Raw genomic sequence first — 13,899 nt, 5'->3', positions numbered from 1 at the left:
GCTTTGGTAAAAATTATAGTTTCTACATTAGACCATTTGATTATACGGTAATTACCTCTACAAAAATCAGATAAATGTTTCGAGTTGAATTTTCCCTTATTATAATAATATTTTAACAGCTGGTATTATCGAATGACATCACTGGAATTAAAATCATTCGCGTCGAGCAATATACCAAATAGTAAAATGTTCGGACGTTTTCCACAGAGTTGCTCAAACGTCGTGTAACTTTTTTACTCGGGTGCAGAATTGAACTGCTACCTAGACTGCATACTGTTGTGGGGAAAACAAGTCTTACCGGCACGCAGCCGTTGACTCACAAAAATGAGTCAAGTTGTTCGTAGTTCGTGTAGTCGCGTTCGGTTATCAGTGGCGAGTAGCGTCGTGGTAGCAACACTGACCGGGTCTGACACTGTGCGCGCTCGTATTCAACGGTTGTGTTTCGTTTTGATATGTCAAAGTGCTGTTTGACTTTTGTGAAGTGTTTGTGATTTATTTTCGAGTGCCATGGCGTCTCAACCGGAGGTCGGAGTGGCCGACTTCGTCCTGCTGGACGACTTGACGCCGGATCTCTTCATAGACAACTTGCACATGAGGTATAGAAGATCTAAATTCCCACATACCGTTGACGACATGTGAAATAAAGTACATGCTACATAATATAATATGTGTAAATGTGTAAGTAGCGGTGTTGTCTTCAACAGGTATACTATTTTGCGGGGCGTGTCAGAATACCATAAACTGCAAAAATGTTGCAAAGTTTTCAATGAAACTGAATTCTCACAGTTGCTCGACTTGAAACTTCAGCTTTCTGATTGGTAACCCCGCGTTTTGAAAACTTTTATTTTTACATCGGTTGAACTGTGTATATTTAAAATTTAAACATTTTTATGAACGTTATCGAGTTACTAAGTAATATTTTTGCCGTGAAGTATATTAATTATTGATAACGATAAAAATAATTATGTTGGCTTTTATCAATAACTGATAATATAAAATTATCTCTAAAAACAGCTTCATACTAAATGTAATTATGTGACTTTTTCAACACTAAAATTTTTTATAATTACGTGGAACTTACAAATGATGGATACAAGCTTATCTTCAAATTATTTAATAACGAAATATGTAGCTACTTTTAAAAATTGAAGACATTTCATACCTACATTATATATTATATAAATAAAATAACACAGATAAAGCTCTGTGCACCATTTTTATCTATTTTTTTTATAAAAAATAAATATTTGGGTCCTTATGATTTACCTAAATATTTAAATTTTAGGACCATTTTCTTTTAGTCGTAAATAACCGTGTTAGAAAATAAGAAACACGTTGTGGAAGAGCGGGGTTTGAACCTCGGACCTGCTGATCCGCGATTATCAACGCTATCTTCATCGGTACATATCGAGACGGTATATTATTTATTTTTTTATTATTCAGACAACATACAGTCATACATAATAAGTATTAAAAACATTTTTTTTTAAATATAAAAATACCAATTAAGTTTTCATAAATTATGCAAATGATGTAGACATTAAATGTGACAAAAAATAAATAAATAAAAAATTCAAATAAGAAAAGAATAATTGTTAACATTTGCGTTTTCCATGGAGGTTATCGTTGGTAATAAATTAAAATTAATAAAAATACCGAATGCACACTCCGAGTCATCCACGCACCCACACATAACGCACATATAAAACATACACAAACATATACATTACATGCGGCACATATACATAGCACATTCAGCAACTATCCCAAATAATAGACCCCATGAAGAAATTTTCTGTATAAATGCTACGTGTAGTTAAAAATGTCTACATCAATACTGAGTCCATTATAATTTCTACAGGCACGTCTAATGAATGAATTCGAGGTATAATTGTTTTTACAAGTTGGTACCTATATAAAAAAAAGTGAATTTAATCTGGTATAGCGATGAGGGCAACGGAAACCAATATTTTAAACTAATTTACTAACTAACTATTTTTTATACGTAAAATGATTAAGGGGATGAATAAAATAAAAACAATAATAAAATTTAACCAACAGTGTCATACATATGAAACAAGGGATAAAAAAAAGATAAGATTACCAATGAGGAGAAAAACAGAATCTCAAAACTCATTGTACAAGGGATTGAAGCTGTACAATGAGTTACCTAAAGAAATAAAAGAAATAGAAAAAATCTAAATATATAATATTAATTTGAAAAAATATATTTTTGAGAAATTTTGATTAAAAAAATTGTAATATTACTAAAAGTTTATATTAGTTTTTAATATGTTATGAACTAACTTAATAAAGCATAAATAAACTAAACTTAACTAGCATAAAACATCGATATTTATGTACGAAAATGTGTCTTTTTGTATGAAAATTCAAAGTATCTTATTATTATTATAACATCTCCTATATTTTTTATTTCCTGATAACGATCCGGATATTCGGCAATCCCGACGACTTTTTAAATTCGGATAAACGGAATTCTACTGTAGATGTTCAAACATAGACATCAAAACTGTCCTCCTTAGAACAGGTTTCCCTAGCGAGGGAAACTCTTAAATTATTTTGTATAAAAAATATCTCATGTACCTATAGTCCTTAAATAATGCTTGATTAGAATGACTGTGGTCAGCAAAAGTGACGATATAACTGTGTAGTAACGTCTAAGGAGTGATTAATATTGGCACACGAAAAATCATTCGTATCTGGGATGTTAATTTTTTTTAATGCAATGCTTGTCATATAAATCAACATAAATAAGTTCATATATAAAATCAGATGTTAAACTAAAAAACAACTCAAATAAACCTAATTATTAAGGACGTTCTTTAGGTAGACGAAGGTTACATCATTTTGCAAAAATCTTAGAGATGGACAAATTGATAGAATAAAAAAAATATTAATTTGATGTTGTTCATGAAAAAAAGTACAAATGTCTTTATTTTTTGGTGAATAGTTGTCTTAAACACACTATAATATGCTTGTTTTTGCGTTTTTATATCAATTTTCGGAAACAGAGTTTCATGTTTGCATTAAAAAAATGATAAAATTGATTTGCTCGGTACATGATCAGTGATCAGTAATCAGTAATTTCCCATCACTGGTGACAATAGTTTGGTTAATCAAGCTATATTTTAAGGACTATAGTATATAATTTAAAAAACATTACGCTTGTATAGGGTAGCAGGGGATGATGATAACATTTCGATCAGGCATCAAAATTGAACTAATTGTTATTTATTTTTGTACATTTATGTTGAAGTTTTGTTATTTTTTTACAGCAGTATTTAAAAAAAAAACTTTATATTTTGACGCTGTCTGATTTATCGTTATAATAAATCAATATGCAGGCATCACCTTTGAGTAGGTACCTAAGAGATTACAATGTTGAGTTAGCTTATTTACCAACGTCACACCTTGAGCTAAATAAATTAATGTTATTTATCGATGTTTAGGTATGCGTTTTACCAACGTTTTACTCCTTATCTGTCGTACAATAATTAATCATCACAAAAAATGACATGTTTTATGTAATGTGGGAAGGAATTATAATACTGAGGAAGTTCGGTGGTTTTTAAAATACTTTTTTATTATTTGTTAACTCGTAAAAAGGCTGTGTTATAAAATTCCTTTACACGCGGTGATGTAACATCGTGTTACCTCAAGCAAAAGACAAAATACCGTGAAGTTCAGACATTAAAACAAAAAACAAAAAACATTTAGACATTCTGGTAAATAATTCCTTTTCCGTGATATATAAAAATTACAATATAATTTAAGTCTGTTATAGCAAGATAAATTAAAAATCATAAATACGCCGGTCATATAATAATAAATACGTAATGCCATAAGTGATGTCCCATCTCTGTTGCAATCAATTTCTTTTCATGTTCACAACCGCGTCACCAGAAGTCACAATCTGCTATTTATTAAATCTAAGAGCAACTTTTGTTTTTATGCCCCAATGTCCAGAATGTGTAGATTAGTCAATTCATCACACGACTTGGAATTCTTTGGGATAGATCTTCCGGCTTTTCGTAGATCTCTTCACGACTAAAACAGTGTGGGGTGAAGTTGGATTGGCGTGGATTAGCTGGAAGTCTTATGTCTTTCGTTTTTATGAATATATTGTATACCATTATTGTATTGCCCTTGTTTGTCTTTGCTGCATAGTTTTATGTTATTTTTGTTCAGTTTCTTGTATTTATGTTTCTTCGTGTAACTGTTGTAATTGGCTTAGGCCGTATATAAAAAAAAATAAAAATATACGAGTGACTAGCGTAAGCTCCCGCTAACTGCCATATACCGACTGATTGAACGAATTTCTTCTTTTGATTTTGTCTCTTTCACACAAACACCGGCCACAGAACAGCGTCTTTGTCTTCCTTGTTATAATTTCTATTCCTGTGATCTTTCTTATGCAGTAACACAGATCTATTTTGGTATTAGCGTCACTTATATTCGTATAATTATTTTTCGCATAGTAAGGATAAATATGTTATCATATCAAGTCTTGTATCCAATTTAGACTCGTGTTACACCACAGCCCAATGACCACAGAGCTACACAAGAATTAATAGACTATCAAATCAAGATAAATTTTAAAATTTAAATTTTTATATATCGTATTATCATCGTTACGATTTTTAAAAGTTTTGTATTTTTTTAATTACTCCGCGCGTGACACCAGTTCTCTTCGGTGAGTTGTCCTGATTAGTGATCCCGAAAACCGTTAATTTATCACAACACTCTTAGTTGAAATGTCAGAACTCGTGACGTCATTGAATGTAGGTAATTTTGATTAATTTTTCAATTATTTTAGAAAAACTTGCAGTACAATTTAACGCTCTAATTTTTATCAACATTTTTTTATATCCAATTTCCCGTAGCACAGAACTTCTGCCGGAATCGGCGGGAGTAAAATCCATTATGATTATTATTTAGTTCGTCTTTTGACAATTCCAACTCATCTTAGTATAAAATAAATCATTTCGCGTGGGACAAGACAATATTGCCATATCTATTGTATTGTCCACATGTAAACCGCCCTTTATCCCCAATAGATTTTCTTTTCCAGATTAATAATAATAATAACAATAAATCTTTATTACCCATAATATAGAATGTGATAAATGCAAAAATAAAACAAGTATACATGGTTAAATGGCAGACTTATTGCTACTAGCAATTTCTTACAGTCTTAAAAGTTAAATAAATAAATACAAAATAACAAAATGCGCGGAGAGGACGCCACGTTGGTCGTGATATGTGTTATGTATAATATTATGTTGAGAGATTGTTTATATGCTTTATGTAAATATTTGAGTTGAATGTTTGAAGTACATCGTGTTTATTGCTCATTACATCATTAATACGCCGATCACTTTCATCTTATTAATCAATTACCACGTTTTTATCTGTAAACTGTGAGAAAATATACTACTGGGTTATTTAAAACGTGCGTAGGACTGATCTAACCGATTATTCGGTGTAATAATTAATAATGCAGTCCCCTGTGCCCCGTGAGATGCAGATAAGGGTGTGATGATTCTTCTTCTTCTTTCTGTGCCATATCAGGTCCCCCCAACGTTTGCGATCACTGTAGAGTGGGCATTCCGGTCCTGACTGTGCCAACTGGAACAGCGCCTCAACCCCGCGCACTCCCGTCCAGTCGCGGATGTTTCTCAGCCGGGACATGTCGCCTTCCGACTTCACGCTTTCCTTCGATCTTCCCCATCATGATTAGCTGCAGAAGCGCATATTTGCTTCCGCGCATGATATGGCCCAGATATTTATTTATTTTGTTCAATAACGCCCAAAAGGCATTTACAAATAATAAAAATGAAATACATGCTAACATACTAAATAATAAACAGAATATGCAGAAAAAAAATGTGAAATTAGTTAAAAAGGATATGATAAATAGTTTTACAAAGTAAAAAAAAATAATAATAACAAAGGTATGCAAGAAAAAACAGTAAGCATATAAACAAAAAATGCAAAGATATAAGCTTATGAAATAAATTATGTAAAGCAAACAATAAATAAAGTGTTACGGTAAGATATTTATGATATGCGAGTTTTCTCTGTTTTATTGAGGACAGTATTTCTTTTTCGGCACTGGCTCGTCTCAGCACCTCCACGTTGGTCACTAAATCTGTCCACGGAGTTCTCAGCATTCTCCGGTGAAGCCACATTTCAAAAGCCTCTAATCGGTTCATGAAGTTTACCTTGAGAGTCCATGTTTCAACCCCGTAGAGCAGTATTGACCACACATAGCACGTGACCATCCTCCGTCCCAGTTTTAAAATAAGACTATCACCGCAAAAGAATGATTTCATGCCATTGAATGCTGATCGTGCTATCTCTATTCTGCATTTAATTTCGCTATCTGGGTCTAGATTAGAAGTGATTTGACTGCCGAGGTATTTAAAGTTCGTCACTCTCTCGATTGTTTGACCATTTAGTCGCAATACAAGCGTGCGTTTTTCATAATATCCAAACTCTCGCTGATAGACGAACCACAGCTGATATAGTGTTACTCACCAACATAATATCTGATAAAATAGATTCCCCCGAATTGGTTAACCGCATTCATCTTAAGGTACCACAGAGACAAACGCGTTATACACAACTTTTCCACATACCTAAATGCAGAACAAATTCGTCAAAAAACGCTACGATTAACCGTATTATGGATACGTATAACAGGAAATTTAACGAAATAGATATATTTACCAAAAATATTAAATTTATCAAAACTGCCATAGGTAATAAATTGTCTTTGTCCGCATCCTCCTCTCCGTTGCTCTCTATCCCTGAACATATATAAGTTTTATAGTGAGAAGATCTTTTAATATAATTATGTATCCCCGTACTGCGGGCCAACTGTTTGTGACACCTGATTTTTATAATCCGAATCATTTCTATTAAACTTATATGTTATTCTTATTTATATATTATGTAGGTGCATATAATATGCATTTGTGTGTTCGTTTTGAATCAACGTTCGCGTATTGTCAATCCTTATTTTATTGTTGTCATTATTTCGTATTTACTGCATTTTGTGATTACCTACTGTATTGTATAGGACTCGTCCCACATTATTCATTCGATGTGTATCAGTTAAATTTAAAAAATAAAATGCTTTTTTTTTCTTCAGAATACGGTTTTGAAATTTAACATACTTAAAAAAAAAAAAAAAAAAACAATTTATATCATTTCGTCATTTGAATTTTAACAAAAAGGTTTCTAACTTTTTACTAAGCTCTTTATTGTACCATTTTTAATACAATTTACAAGTTTTAAGCAAATATATTATTTTCATACTTACGCACCCATACAAACGCACCCTCTCCCTCTTTCATTCCCACACGCACATGTATCCTCTCCCTCATTCATTCACGCATACACACATTCACATACACATGAATACAAACGTCACACAAATACAATTACTAAACTTCTTTTCTTATATATTATGTGTCATTATATTTACAGTGGATTTTTTTAATTGGCTTTAGTATTTTTAAGATTTTTCTAATTATTTTGTTTATGTAATAGCTGTAAAAATCCCAAATAAAATGAAATAAATAAATAAATAAATAAATACAGCATTATTTTAAAGGTTTTGGCTAGACACCATTTATGTTCAATATATGTGACAATATACATAATATGTATAATAATTTTTAAATCGGGTTGTGGTCCCGTGGTAGTATTGTGGACTCACGGACCAAAGGCCCCAGGTTCAAATCCCACTCTACCACAACTCGATTTCCATTTTTCCAGCACAAATTTTTTAATACTTTTAGGAAATGGTCTGAAAATTCAAATATTTGAGTAAATAATTAGAACTCTAGTATTTCTCTTAAAAAAATTAAAAAAACAATTTTAAAAGATAAAAACTTCCTTTAAAAAAAACTAAAGTACTAAACAAAAATGAAAAAAAATATTATGATTTTTTGCATAAATGATAAGCATTTTCAGCCATCGCTCGAACAGTGGTTAATGGATCCACGCTTCTGTGGCTTGGAGAAGCGTGTTGCCTAATAAATAATTGTTGTATTGTCTACGTGGAACAGCCTTTAAGGGACACGGGATTAACGAGGGGGTGTCGGAGGAGGCGAGAGTGCCGGATGGCGATCGGATCCTCTGCTGTGCTATTCAAACCGCTCTCGCGGCCGATCAAAACACTTTTATCTCGCGCATTTACATTCAAAATAATCAAAGCTTTTTCTACGGCCGCGAGAGCGTTTTGAATATCACCCCTGGAGGCGTCCGGTGATGTCAGGAGCGGATGTGGAAAATAAATAATACCTACATTTGAACACTGAATAAAATAGAGCTAACTGTTTCTATGTATTTATTTTAACATTAAATGCAATAAATAGTTTAAATGTGAAACCAAATATCGTATAGGTTTCTCCGCCCACCGTCTGTTACCGTGAAAGATCAAAGAATAATTTGGCCTCTATTAGGCAGTTATAATAATATACTTGCATTCTTTCGTACGATGGTTCCAATCCCACGCAGAACGCATCATTATTTCAATTCACCAATACCTAGACTACACCGGCCACCGGCTGGGTAACGAGATATTTTGTTTGTCTTTAAATTTATAGGTTAAATATTCAAAAATTGGTTGGTGTGACAAAATTTTTGACATTTTTAGCGAGTAGATATGTGTACCGCGGGGCACTAGACCCGTCGGTACACATACCGATGTACCTATCCAAAACTTAAAGATAGAGTGTCGGTAGTGTATCTTTGTAATCGCTCGGGAAAACTTATCTCTGAACTATAACGTCACGGCGAAGGTATGATGTCCTTAACTTCCGATTGTAATCGCGGCCCTGGGGCATACGCATTCGCGTGACTTGTCGAAGCCAGATTTATTTTAGAATTAACAGAACCAAACTAAGTATTTATTTTTATTTCATTTGACAAATTTACGGATACTGTCCAATTTAAACAAATCATACGACGAAAAACACTAATACTACAGTAACAAAAAATAGAAGTAATACAACAAAGAAAAGCAAAGACAAGTTAATACATTAGACAGGCATTATGGAATCCAGGTTAATTCTACAAATATACAGTCAATTTATTGGAAACATTTCTTCAGTCTATTTGTAAAAAAACTCAATGTACAATCAAAATAATTTAGATCTTGATTTTCATTTACAAATCTAATCATTCTGGGTAGAGGCGCACGGAAACCATAATTAGTCTTATGATGACCGAGGAACAGAATTTCATTATTTCCGAGTCTACGTGAAGGAACATTAAGATATATTTGTTGGAGAATAGTCGGGACATCAAATAAACTATTAAGTATCTTAAACTTGCAAATTAAATCTGCATTAAATCGACGTTGTGAGAGACTGGATATATTCAGGAAAAGTTCCATGTCGGTATAGTTATAGTGATATCTTGTGATTCCTAGCTTGTACGCAATTCTTATCAATTTATACTGAACTGATTCGATGCGATTTACATAAGTAACATATGAAGGAGCCATATTACGAGGCGTATTCAAGAATGGGACGAACCAATGAGCAGTTAAGTGTTTTTAAAGTCATGTTTTTAAAATCGGATGTAGCTCTATTAACAAATCCAAAGAATGTAAGAGAAAGAAAGAAGTAGATTGATTGATATTTATCAAAATTATTAAAAATGTACAACTTTTCAAGGGTACAATGTTTCATAATAACATAGGTATCGCGTTATCATCGACTCGGTGAGCACACTTCGTGACTTGTGACTCATTGGGGTACATGGTTTCCATTCCCCATTGTTCCATAGATGCAGTGCTCACTCAGTGTATGCGTTTACATAATGGTCAATATAAAACTATGGCCGGACGCTTGCATTTTGTATAATTATGTATATAACCATGTGGTTATGTCGGTCAGTCACATTCTTGCTTCTTCCACGGTCAGCGTTCTCTAGAAAGCGGCTTGCGCAATACGTCTCGTCGCCTTAATTCATTTTTTCACTTTTCCCTCTAGTTTCAATAACGCGAAAGTGTCTTAAGGTTTTAATTTCTACCGCCGCAGTGGCATATAAATTAAAATTAATTAATTAGTAATTATTCGTATCAACTATCCACACGTAATGTTTACACCTTTTTCTTGTAATTTCTCACTGGGTGAGCAATGTGCGAATTCCGTTCACATTATTCCGCCATTATTTAAAATAATTCATAAATGCTGACATCCTAATTACACTAATGAGTGATTTCTTCTTTCTCCCTTTTCGCATTTAATGGTGCATAAGATACTTTTGTCAGTTGTTGCGATATCTCCATTAATATACGAATATAAAATTCACTGGTCTGCATGGAAATCGGCCTTAACGCCGTTGCTGCTGATTCTTATGTAAAATGATCTCCTGAATCCGAATGTGACACCCGTTTTCCCCCATCGCCTACCATTTTTATCACTTTTCGACAATTCGGAGGGACGAAAAGGATTATTTTAACATTTTTATTTCTCCTGAAGGGTTAGAAGTGAAAATTTCAAAATTAAATTTTGAATTTACAGCTAAAATAATCCTTTTCACCCCTCCAAATCAAATTCATGGCCATAAAGTTATGATCAAAACGTGTTAAAAATGGAGGGGGGCTCCCCGGAAACGGTGCATGATGAGAGAAAACGGGGATTATATTCGGATTCAGGAGATCATTTTACATAAGAATCATTAGAAATGGTGTCAAGGTTAAAAAAAATAACATGATAACAATATTGCGAAAATGCAAAAGACGCTTTTTTTGTCAAAATTGCCAACAAGCTTTGTTTATTACAAACTATTCATATTGGAAGTAAATCCCAAGGTACATATTCATATTGAAGGTAAATCCCAAGGTACATATTTTAAACGTCTTAGTTAGAACATAAAGCTTTTATTTTTTTTAAATTACAAAATATTTTCCTTAAAAATAAAATATATGATATTGATTATATACGTTCCTAGCTTCTTCCACATCCATACATATTTTCATACACGCCCTTCGGTTCTGTCTGCTTTTGACAAGACCAGACTTAAGATTTTGGTTTATCTGATCATGCCACGTCTTCCTTGGTCGTCCTCGTCTCACGTTACCGTTCATTTTCGCCATATATACTTGTTTTACCATTCTTTCGTCGTCCATTCGTTCTACGTGACCAATCCATCTCAGAAACCCTTTCTTAATCTTTTATACTTGACTCAGATTTACACTCTCGCCTGATTTCGTCATTCGCAATCCTGTCATACATTAATTTCCCACACACATTCAAGAGATCGCATTTCAACCGCGTTCGCTCGGCTTTCATCCTTTGCCAGTTCCATGTTTCACTTCCATACATAAGTGTTGGGACTAAAACTCCGTTATGCACTGCCACTTTAGCTTCGATAATTTAATTTAGCTTTAATAATTGTAATTTAAAAATACCTGCTAAATAATTGAAAGTCCTGTAATGGAAATAATTCAAAGAAAAAACTACAAATATACTCGCCGTTTATAGACCACCGATAAGATCAACAAAAAAAAAATTAATCTAAATTGTATCATTGATATCAAGAAAAGATGATTTAAATGATAAAAAAGGATTACACTTAGTATTTCTATTTGAGCCAATTTGGGTTGATTAATCGCATAAATAATTGCACAAGATAACAAATATCTGGAGGAAACTTAATCATGCATTGATCTTATGTTTTAAAATATAGCTTGATTAAAATGACAGCTGCCAAACTAATGTCACTAGTGATGGGAAATTACTAATCACAGATCATGTACCGACTACATCTAGTTTATCAGTTTTTTCATGCAAACATGTGACTCTGTTTCCAAAAAAATGATACAAAAACGCAAAAACGAGGCTAATATAGTGTGTTTAAGACAGTTATTTACGAAAAAATAAGACATTAAATACTTTTTTTCATGAACAACGTCAAATTAATTATTTTTTTATTCGATCAATTTGTCCCATATCTAACATTTTTGCAAAATGATGTAACCTTGTCAGAACGTCGTTAATAATTAGGTTTATTTTAATTATGATGCAGAAATAGAGGAAGACTGAGAAAGACATAGCATGACAAAATCCAACAAATAATTAAAGATGAACATGTCAAAAGTCGGAATAATCGGCGCGCGTGCATGAGAAGATGTATGAATGTAGAGGAAGCGAGATATGTATGCAAAGATAGAGAGTTGTGGCGTTCTATCCTCTCTGCCTACCCTCACAGAGAAACGGCGTGATGGTTTGTTTGTTTGTTTATTTAATTTTTTTATTAGTTTTACATCTGATTTTATATATTTATGTTGATTTATATGCCAAGCATTGTATAAAAAAATAAACATGCCAGATACGAATGATTTTCGTGGGTCAATATAAATCACTCCTTATACGTACTACAAAGTCATTCTAATCGAGCTATATTTTAAGGACTATAGTTTCGAGCAAAGAAGGGAAATTACTAATCACTGATCATGTACCGATCGATTTTATCAGTTTTTTCATGCAAACATGAGACTCTTTTTTTCGAAAATTGATATAAAAACGCAAAAACAAGCCTATTATAGTGTGTTTAAGACAATTATTTACGAAAAAATAAGACATTAAATACTTTTTTTCATGAACAACAACAAATGATTATTTTTTTTATTCGATCGATTTACATTGATCAATTTGTCCACAATCAACATTTTTGCAAAATTATGTAACCTTGTAAGAACGTCGTTAATAATTGGGTTTAGTTTAGTTTTTTTTATGTTTTAAAGCTGATTTTATGTACTTAATTATGTTGATGTATATGTCAAGCATTGTATTAAAAAAATAAATTAACATGCCAAACACGAATGATTTTTTGTGTCTCAATATTAATCACTCTTTAGACGTTACTACAAAGTCATTGTAATCAAGCTATATTTTAAGGACTATAGTTTCGAGCAAAGAAGCGGACGATTAAAGGACTTCCTCGACGAAAATCAAAACTTTAAACTTTATTTGTCCTTTTTCATAAATTCGCAGTATTACTTTTGTCATCTTTAGTACTTAGTTTTATTTTCGTGTTTAGATATTTGTTTTTTTTAATGATAATTTCCTGTTATTTTTATTTGTATTAGAAACGCGCCGATTATTTTTTATTTATTATTCGTTTGGCGCGATCTCGATACTGTTAATTTTTGTATAAATTTTAATAAATAAAATATTTAAAAAAACACATTTTTGTCATCCCGTAACACCATCCATTTATGATGCGTTTGAATTGTCGATACGGGCTTGCCTATCAAAAGAGAGCTTTAAAAATAATATCTCTTGTTGAGTAATGCAAAATAAAATATACGCTAGATTAGTAATCGTTTACTAGCTGAGTGAACGTAATTCGTAATTTGGCTTCTCTCCAAGTTGGAAATAAAAGTGCTCAACAATAGTGACACTCCAGTAGACAGTAAATACACGCTGATTCCAGAAACAACGCTTCTTGGTGCTATTGAATGAAACATAACTCTGAAGAGGAACTATTTCTGGTCGAGTAATAATACTTTACTTCTAAGGGTGACCCGTGGACTGTGGGTGTGACGCTTTGAAACATATGAAAATATAACCAACATAAAGCTTATTCAGTTACTTTTAACGGACATTTTCTTCTGTGCGTAGCATAAATTAGATCAATAAATTAGCGCATCGAATCGACAAACAACTCAATTTAGTAAATTTAGTTTTTTTTGTAATAAAAAAAGTACAAATATTTGCCTAAAATGTTGTCAGTTGCAACGTTTTGTCATGCTGGGTGCGACGTGGGAAACGAACATTTCTATACAAACCAGAATCCCATTAATTTTACTCGTAAATTGCAAAAAAAATGTTATTACTTATGGCCCAAGAC

General features: G+C 32.5%; 1 protein-coding gene across 1 annotated transcript in view; it reads left to right on the top strand.

Annotated features, from left to right (window-relative positions):
• Positions 1-349: 349 nt before the first annotated feature.
• Positions 350-13,899, top strand: part of Myo31DF (Unconventional myosin ID) — an 83,816-nt gene continuing 70,266 nt past the window's right edge. Inside the window, exon 1 of the mRNA XM_088232494.1 lies at positions 350-596. Within this exon, the coding sequence (XP_088088620.1) occupies positions 508-596 (89 nt within the window). The 5' untranslated portion in view covers positions 350-507. The remainder of the gene's footprint in view (positions 597-13,899) is intronic.

Source organism: Micrasema longulum, unplaced genomic scaffold, assembly GCF_059751315.1.
Source record: "Micrasema longulum isolate JH-2025_06_02 unplaced genomic scaffold, ASM5975131v1 h1tg000988l, whole genome shotgun sequence".
NCBI lineage: Eukaryota > Metazoa > Arthropoda > Insecta > Trichoptera > Brachycentridae > Micrasema > Micrasema longulum.
The sequence above is the reverse complement of the archived record's forward strand: the minus strand, read 5'-3'. Positions and strand labels throughout refer to the sequence as shown.